The 9,944-nt window shown below is 38.1% G+C and overlaps 1 protein-coding gene across 1 annotated transcript; it reads right to left on the reverse strand.

The window, feature by feature from the left end:
• Positions 1-4,048: 4,048 nt before the first annotated feature.
• On the reverse strand, positions 4,049-5,021 carry LOC115978050. The gene has a single exon (XM_031100078.1). The coding sequence runs from the start codon at positions 4,919-4,921 to the stop codon at positions 4,301-4,303; it is 621 nt and encodes a 206-aa protein (XP_030955938.1). The 5' UTR covers positions 4,922-5,021; the 3' UTR covers positions 4,049-4,300.
• Between the last annotated feature and the right edge of the window lie 4,923 nt (positions 5,022-9,944).

A 9,944-nucleotide genomic window follows, 5' to 3' on the forward strand; every position in this document is an offset into this window, starting at 1 on the left:
TTGAAGAAAAAGGTTGGTTTCTCCACATTGAGAACCAATCCAATAAGGTTCTAAAAAATAGAAGCTTGAGATCAAGCATAGAACACTCATTCTCTTCAAAACACCTACTATTTCTTTCCTTCCAAATACACCACATCAAACAATGAGGAACAACAGTCCATATATATCCATTACGATGGCAACCAAATTGACCTTGCCAACAAGCAAGAAGCTCAACAATAGACATTGGCATAACCCAACAAACTCCAAATAAACCAAAAACCATATCCCACAACTCCAAAGCAACCGGACAATGAAGGAATAGATGTTTCTTTCCTCTCTACCAAACAAACCCTCTGGTTGCAACTCCACACCAACAGACTATTCTATTACAAAAAAATTTGAAGTACCCTAGACCTATAGATGGCAATTGGTTAGGTGAATGCCAAAAAGGTCACCCAAAAACCCAAATTTAACTAAAATGTCCCATTTCAAGCCCAATCCTAAGACAAGTTGGGTTTCAACCTTAACCGCTGATACCAGCCCCACCTCACTTGATAAAGATACAAACAAGACAGATATGGAAAAAGAATTCTTAAATTTTTGCAAGAAGAAGAAAAAAAGGATTATCTAGCATTTTTCTATAAAAGCCACAAGCCTTACAAAAAGAAATCAAATTTTCTTTTACCCTAGACAAAATTCAAGAACTGCAAAGTCGATTATGTACATAAAATTTATGAAACCTACAAATTAAATATTTTGTTAATATTAGAAGTCAATTATATTTTTATTGGTCAAGCTTTGGACGTAAATTAGGTTATTAGTAATTCATTTAATTCTTCGAATCAAGCATATTTTTGTAAATCAATAGTTGGCTTTCCTAAGTCAACTAGAATTAGGGTCAAGGTAGTTAAAGGTGAAAGGCAACCTTAAGGTGCCAAGGCCTTATATTGCCCAAGGCCCCGAGGTGTGAGGCGAAAAGGCCTTTGGTGCAGCCAAAGTCAGCCCATTCCAGTAGACCTGGAATTTACCAAATTGTCTTTATTCTGGGAGAACTTAATTAAAACCAATCCAACAAGGAAAAACAAAAACAAACAATCAAATAAGAGTCAATTCAACTTTAGATTGACCAAGGAAGGTCCCAAGAAAACTCTTCATCATCTGAAACATCCCAAATTAAAAAGTCTTTAAAGGAAACTGCAATCAAATAAGAGTCAATTCAACTTTAGACTGACTAAGGAAGGTCCCAAGAGAACTCTTTATCATCTGAAACATCCCAAATTAAAAAACTCTTTAAATGAAACTGCCAGTTATGTTCCCATCATTGACTCCGAGGTTTTTAATTTTTTATCATTTTTCGTCTTTGTTTCTTTATTGCAATTTTCTATCTGCATCAAATTTTAGTATCAAAGCTCGTTCTACATCATTCACACAAAATACGAATTGCAATTCATATTCCATTCTTTTCCATTAATTAAATTATATATCAATTCCCATTCAAAAGCATAAAACTTTATACCCGCAAAAATTAATTACTGACACAGAGAAATCAAAATCTCCACCAATACCCTTTGGAAATAAGGATAGGAGGCCAAACCACCAAAACAAAATAGAAAAGCCTTAGATCCGTCAGAAGCACCCTAGAAGTATACAGCACCAACACCTGAAAACAATTGGCTTTTCAAAGGATTTACTATTTCCATTCCCAAAGCCACCACAAATCTTAATGTTCCCTAACCCAACCTATTAGGAAAGGATTGGGTGACCCTAAAAAGCCACTAAGTTCCCTATTCAACCCCAAATATAATAGATGATAATAATGATAATTTGATGTACTTAGTCAACAAACATAACCCACAAATGATTGCTAATCTCACACAAGACAGAAGCTTGAACGGGCTTTAATACCAAATTTGATGTAGGATTTTTAGGAATTTCAGCACTAAACAAGATTCTTGATATGATATTGAATGTGTTGATGGCTGTTTGGTATTAAAACAATGAAAAGAACATCAAATAAAGAAAGATAAAGCACTAGGCAATCACACTTAGGCTTTCCTAAGCAGTCACACTTAGGAGAAAGCAATCACACCTCAAGCTTGAAAAAAGTTGGAATGCTATTAAAATCTATCAATATTATTGAATACAATAAAGCCATTATATAGGCAATTTCTAAATCCTTTCTTAGAAAGACTAGGAATTCTAAATAACCTATTACTAGAATGATTAGGATTACTTATAACCAAAAAAAAAAAAAAGTACTTGAAGAACTTCTAAACCAAATAGAAAAAAGGATTCAAAAAAAAAAAAAATAAGATTAATGGGCTTTGGTACAACCAAGGACAGACCATTCGAGGAATTTTAAAATTACCAAATTGCCCCCATTCTAGTAAAACTCCATTAAAACTGATCCAGCAGCAAATAAACAAAAGCAAAACAATAACATAAGACTCAATTCAACTTTAGACTGACTAAGCAAGGTCCCCCAGAGAGCTCTCCATCAGCCCAAACATCCCAAATTAATGCTTGAGCATTACAACCAGCTTTCTGTCGCAATTTATAAGTCTTTAAAGGGGGCTGCCAATTACATCCCATCAAGTCCCACAAACCCTATTGAGTTGGTAAATTCATTAACCACCCTAGATGCATACATGAATCCACTTGGATTTTTGAGGGATTTACTAGTTCCATTCCCCAAGCCACCACAACTCTTAATGGTTACCCAAACCCGACCTATTAGGAAAGGATTAGGTGACCCTAAAGGGCCACTAAATGCCCTACTCAAACCCAAATGAAATAATAACCTACAAATAATTTCTAATCTTGAAACACAAACTAATCATATAAATGCAAGCTTATGCAAGTATATATGGATCTTATTTATGCATCCCATACTTATCTATTAATTCATCTATAAATAACATCGAGCCCCATCACCTACATTTTTAGCTATGCCATGCCCTGTTTCAAGTTGGCAAGGCAAATCAGAAATCAACATGCATGTTCATATTCTACTGTGTTCTATCCACACAATGAAAGGGCCATATGACATGTATGGTGTTGAATTCAGACAACATTTCGAAGTACTTATTACTTCTACGGTTCTACCTACTATTCTATTTGAACTAAGAACCAGATACCTGCTGAATGAAAGCAACACTCTTAAGTCTAAAGTTAACTAAGTCAGTTATCATTGTAAAGAGAAAGAAATGACATCTATCACATCAATGGATTATACAAAGGGACCATGTAATGATATGCCAAAACCACTGTTTACTCCATGCCTCATCAAAAGACTTGGCTTTGCGTATCAATCAATCTAGTTTAGAACCTTTTTTTTATGACAAGGAAACTCTTCAAGGCAAGGCCACTTCATGTACCCATCCCTGTCAAGTAAACCCCAGATACCCTGTTCACAGGAACTGTGTATCAGGTAATCCCAAGACTTGAACTAGAGACATCATGGCAGGCCAAGCAATTGAGCTACCCAGTGTAGGCTTAAAACTTTAGAAGATTTGGCCCACAACATTGCCAGTGCCATTTCCCAAGAGCTCATAGCTCAGATGTTTGGCACCTCCTGGAGTTTCCAACAAAGACATCCAAGGTTCAAATCCCCCTCCTCATGAACTATTGAATTATCAATAAATAAATAACCACTGTAGGTGCCATCCAAAGAATCTGACATGCTTCATAACATTTGGACAAAAATTGTACCTACTGGCATGGCTTTCAAAACAGCTTGCGTTTCAAAAGGCCAAAATATTTATTTTTTTGGGTGCATAAGTTTTGGAAAAACAGAAGGTTGCAACAAAAGCACCAACACCAGAATTAACATTGTACTGCAGGCAAGATGCACAATTATGCACAAGAACTTGTTCATTTTAGGCAATCCCAATTGAAAATATGAACAATTAGTCAATTATGCAAAAGCAGCTCTATACTCGGGCAAAATACAAAAACAGAAAAGCCATATGGCTGTAGTCTAACGTAGATCACAATCAGAACTACAAAATTAAACCCAATTTCGAACTCAATCAGATATGATATTCACAGTTGAATCACAACAAAATAAAGAAACCCAACAAAAATCATAAATAACATAATCAAAGTACATGATCACATTTAAAGTATTAGAATATAAGACAATAAAGTCGTAAATTGAGTAATACAGACCAGAAAAGTAGCACACTTGTTCTCTCTTTTGTTTATTATAAACAATTAGTCCACAATCCACACTAAAAAGAGAGGCAAGCTTCAATAGCTCCAAATTGACTAAAATACCATATAACATAATAGCGATTATCATATACTTTCATACCGTTCACTTAGCCGGAGCCGGAGCCGGAGCCGGAGCAGGCAGAGAATCGGTGGCAGCGGGAATCTTAATATAGCCGAACTTCTTGGGATTGACATCATCGTCATCGTTGTCGTCATCGTCGGAGAAAGAAGAGGGGAAAGCGGAGTAGTCGGATGAGGAGAAGCGGTGGGAGAAGAGAGACCAAGCGAGGTACATGGTGGCGGCGGTGAGGGCTCCGCAGCCAACGCCGAAGAGGAGAGCGACGACGACGCTCAAGATGTCCTTGGTGCGGTCACGGAGGGAGCTGAAGTCGTAGGAAGCGAGGGGTTGTTGGGGTTTCCTGTACCCCAACGGCATGTCGTTGCGGTGGATCGGGTCACGGAAGAGGAAGATCTCGGTGGTGGTGGGGAATGTTTGTTCTTGCACTTGGGGTTTTGGGTTGAAGTGGCTGATCTCGGTGAAGACGGTGACGAATCCCGAGGATGAAGAAGAAGAAGGGTTTTTTTGGTTAACGGGTTTGAAGGAGAAAGAGTAGGAGGAGATGAAGAGGGTCTTGCAAGGCCTGGCCGTCGCTGAGATTGTTGCCACCGATAGGATCAGAAGTTGGACCAGGATGACACGATGAATCAGTGAGGCCATGGCCATGGATTTCGATGATAGTATCTTCTTGGTCTTCTTTGCGTCTTTTGGCTTTTGGCTTTTGCTTCGTGCTTGGTCTCCTTTTGCGTCAACTGCAACTTTTGCCGTATTTGTAACTTACTACCTTCTTATAATATTTGTGTTGCCATCTAATCCTTGGCCCCAAGGACTCCAATATATCCATTTTTAAAATTTGGGGCACTATAGCACTTATGTTTATATTTTTAATTTTTTTGTCAAAGGAAAATATATGTTTACCCTTCTTATTTAGTCCTATCAGAGGATTTGCAACAGCCTCATGAAAGAGCTGCCTAGCCAAAATTTACCCATTTTTTTCTCAAAACACTAAACAGTGTCTAGATAGATGAAGCAAAGGCTATTGTAGTTCAATAAACCATTTTAATTCTTTTCTTACTCTCTCTCTCTTTTTCTTCATTCTCTCTCCATGCCATTAACAGGTTGCTCTCTCTCTCTCTCTCTCTCTCTCTCTCTCAAACTTGATTCCAACAAAGTAGGCAAAACTGTCTTGGGTTGATCAATTTGGCCATCTAAGCATGTGTTGGTCGATTCAGTCAACGGTGGATGCCAGGTAGTTAAGATGGTTGGGTCGCGTAGGAATATGTATGGGTCGAATTGAGGGGTTTTTTCAACCCAACCCACATGGTGGGTTAAAAAGAATCCAACCCATCACAAGGGTTCATCCTAACCCACGTGGACCGGGTTAGACCCATGGGTTGAACCGTTTTTCATTACTATTATTAATATTATATTGAGAATTAGAACAACACTACCACAAATAAGAACAAATATATAACCAAATAATTTTGAGCATAACATCAAACCAACACAAACTAAATGAGCATAACTTAGGGTTTGGATTCTATTTAGGAAAAGGGGTAAAAAAAGTAAATAACAAAATTCTATAATATATTTCTACATATATTTTTTAAATTTTAAATATATATTAAATATAGGTGGGTTGGGTCGGGTCGAGTTATGCATTGTTGTCTTAGGTCATTGTTGTGGGTCCTTTTTTTCTTTTCTTTTTTCTTTTTTTTGCTAATGTGGGTCTATTTGATCTATGTTTCGTTTGTTTAGTTTGGGTTTATATATATATATATATATATATATAGGTTTGAGGGATGACATTGATTGTTTGATTAGATTGTAGGCATTAGCCATGGCTGTGTTTTGTTTGTTTGGATTTGTTGATGTTGGAAGATAAGTTGAATTAGGGAAAAACGGTGAAAACAAATTATTTCGAGAGAGAACAAAAATAATATTTAAATAGAATAATGATAAAGTATTGAGCCTGATGTAGTGGTTTGTGAATAGTAGAATGGCTAAAGTAACAAAAAGTGGAGTTTTAGGGGTCAATTTTGGCTAAAAATGCATTAGACTAATACTAATGCTTTTATAATTTAGTCATATTCAAGGATCAAGTAAAACAAGCTTGGTGCTAACTTGCCATCTGATCTTAATGGTGGTGGTGGGAATCTAGACATAGCCAAGCTTCCAAGGGTTAAGCTAATCGTTAGAGAAGAATTTATGAGCGAAGAGAGACCAAGCGAGGAACATGGTAAAGCCAATAAAGGTTCCACAAACAACGCCACTTAGGAGACCCATTACAATGCTCAAGATGACCTTGTGGATGGAGCTAAAGTTATATGAGGGGGAGGAGGAAGCGTTTGGAAATGGTATGTTACTGTGGATGGATGCATTTGGATATGGGTGATAGAATAGGTTTGGTTGGTCATAGTTGGGATTATGGGTTGTTGTATTAGTGGCTGGGATTGAGAAGATGATCGCAATTTCTAAGGAGGGGAGGGAGGGGTCTTAAAAAGCTTGGCCTTCACTTATGAGATTGTTGCTAATGGTGTATTATAAAATAGACCAACTCCAAGCTCATCCATAAGGGTCAGCCAGGGCAAGAATAGAAAAATGGACTTATAGAACTCTCATCCTGGACAAGGTCGTCAATCCTTCAGGAATGTGGACTACCTCCACATTCCTATTTTATAGTACAAGTAAAAATCGGGGTTCATTTCTACAAACCGCTTCCAATGACGGTTATGGAAAATGAGACCAAACAATATTACTTCCATGGCAGTTACGGAAGTTAACTCCAAACCGTACAACCTCCTCAATGATAGGGGAAGTTATCAGACAAGTAACTGCTTCAAGTGTATACTATATAAGCACTCATCTAAGCCAAAATAAAGGAAGTTTTTTCGAACATTTCCAAAGAGATTGGAATTCCAGAATTTGAGAGAAATACTGACTTTACAATCGGAGGGTTCTTGGTCGATCCTCCTCAGTCAACTTTGATTGTGTGTTCATCCTTTCAGGTTTCCCAAGTGATTTTCTTACCATTGAAGCCCGAAACATTCAGTTTACTGATTTTACTTTGTAACATCAGTGCCAAACGAGCTACCAGATGTTCTGTGGGCCTACAGGACGATGGTCAGAACCCCCACAGGGGAAACTCTTTTCAAGCTAGCCTATGAAAGTGAAGCAATTATACCTGCAAAAGCACATATGGCCAATCACAGGGTAATGAAGTATCAAGACAAGGATAACGAGGAACAACTCCGCCTAAACGTAGATCTGATAGACGAGGTGAGGATGGATGCAAAGCAAAGGACAACAAGGTATAAGAACCTCATGGCTAGGCAATTTAATGCAATGGTGAAACCTAGGCATTTCAACATAGGGGACCTCATCTTGAAAAAGGGTCTCTTTGGCAACCAAAAACCTAGCTTATGGGAAATTGAGACCTAACTAGGAAGGACCCTACAAGGTTATCAATTGCAAAAGGCAATGATCCTACTACTTGGAGACCCTGGACGAGAAGAAATTGGAGCATCCTTGGAATGTTGAACACCTAAGAAGGTATTATCAGTCAAATATCAGCCTAGACGTGCATTATCCTAGACGAGCCCAAGTGTGTTTTGTTTATCTACATGTTGTTAGCATTATATATGTTGAATTAACTCCTTAAGGTTATGTTAGTTTCTAAACTATGTGGTGTGGACTATGGACGAAGTTGTGGATTTGTAGTATTTGTATTTGTCAAAGTCCCTAAAGGCATTAGCTTCTAATCATATGCTTCGTCTATGAACAATATTTATGTTATGTACATAATGTTGTGTGAATTCCTAATTTTCATATTGTTTTCGTTCGAATTAATCCACAAGAAGACTAAAAGCCCAAGACAAGTAAATTCTCTGGACGCAGGGATGTAACGTCTATAAAGCTTTCCTTAATAAGGATAAAGCAAAGAAAAATGAACCTAAGGTGTCTTCGTCTAATCAATGGACGAGGTAAAGCCTAAGATACATTCGTCCAACCAATGGACAAGACAAAGCATGCATGCGAAAACATTCAGTCCATAAAAGAATTTGGATAACCAATCAATTTTTGGACGAGAAAAAGCTAGCAATTTACCCAAAGACGAGTAAAGAATCGTCAAGTTTATTTACGAGGGTAATGAAAGCTGTGAACAAATATAACTAACAAAAGAAACACCATTCATGGACGAGTTTTACTTGCAAAAATTTGAATGGTGAAAAATACTGAACATGAGTACTCGTATCAAGGACGAGCCAAGGTTGAAATCAACATCTTAGGTACAAAAAGCATTCGTCCATTCAACATGTTAAGTAAAAGAAAAAAATGAAGGAAATAAACATTCATTCATCTATTAAAGGGTGGATGACCTACATCCAAAAACCCTTATAAATAGTAAAGCTTAACAAAGTAATTATTTGAGAACTCATCCTAAAACTTTGGACAAGATAAATGTACTTGAGTTACATTAAAAGGTCCAAAACAACGGACCAAATAAAAGTAAAAGAGAAGAAAAAATACAAGGGTAAACAAAAATCCAAATCTTGTCTTCATGCAGGAGGGGCGTTAGCATTAGGGTCGTCCTGAGTTGGCTGGGTGGTGGCATCATCCTCTATGTTAATGTCTTCTGAGCTCATCTGGAGGAGGGAGCTTGTAGCAGCGCCACCAAGGTTAAGTTTGATGGAGCTAAAATCAACTTCAGGGAAGTTTTCCATAGTGTCCATCCTAAAATCTTCAAACCCGACTGCATAGTTGGTGTCCAATAAGTCAGTATATTGCTTGGACGCCTTGAACTTTGCAACCACGTCTCCTTTTGCTTTTTTAAGAAGGGTACTCAACTCGTCATTCCTCTTTTGGAGGTGATCAAGACGAGTATCCTTCTCTATGGCATCAGCTTTCAACTCCTCAACATGGTTTTGCAACCCTTTGGCATCGTCCTTGGTCTTAGTCGCCACCTCAGCCCACTTCTTACACTCGTCCTTAACCTCCTGGATCCTTGTCTTACCCAGCTCTGTTGCCTGCCTAGACGCAGTGATGAACTTAGACATTGCCTGCATAAATTAAAACTTGGTTAGACAAAATACACATGTATACATTGCTGACAGGACGAGATATTTAAAAAAAAAAAAAAAAAAAAGAGTTCACATACCTTGAAAAGGCCATGAACACCAGAGTGCTCAAAGTCCTTCAAAGACAAATCATAGCAGGCCACCACGTCCTTGTCTGTCATAACCTTCTCAAACCTTTCCCAGGCTAAGTCTTCATTTTCAACAAGGTTTTAAGGTACTCGTCGAGAAGGTTGAAACGAGGCAGGCGCATTGATTTTGGACGGGATTTGCACGAACAGAGGATCTCTAGGCTCTGAGTCAACATTGAGAATTTGGATGAAAGGATCCTGAATAGGGAGGACAGGAAGACTGGGCTTGACCCCCCAGACTGAGACGACCTGTGCTTGGCCTTTTTCTCCCTGCGCCTACTTGGGAGGTTTCCCAAGTCAATTCCTTTTGATAAACTTTTTCCTTTTTTCACCTACAGATGGACGAGGCTGGGATTGCACCCCTTGCCTAACTACCTCGTCCATCACTTCTTTGCCTTTGTTCTCTTTCATTGTTGCCATCCTTGAAAAGAAAGATGTTAGTCACCCTTTAAAAAAAGAGAGAGAGAGAGAGAGAGAGAGAGA

This window comes from Quercus lobata, chromosome 2 (assembly GCF_001633185.2).
Source record: "Quercus lobata isolate SW786 chromosome 2, ValleyOak3.0 Primary Assembly, whole genome shotgun sequence".
NCBI classification, from domain to species: Eukaryota; Viridiplantae; Streptophyta; class Magnoliopsida; order Fagales; family Fagaceae; genus Quercus; species Quercus lobata.

What these genes read in the sequence shown, in the direction of transcription:
- LOC115978050 (XM_031100078.1), bottom strand. Translation starts at nt 4,921, where the DNA reads ATGGCCATGGCCTCACTGATTCATCGTGTCATCCTGGTCCAACTTCTG.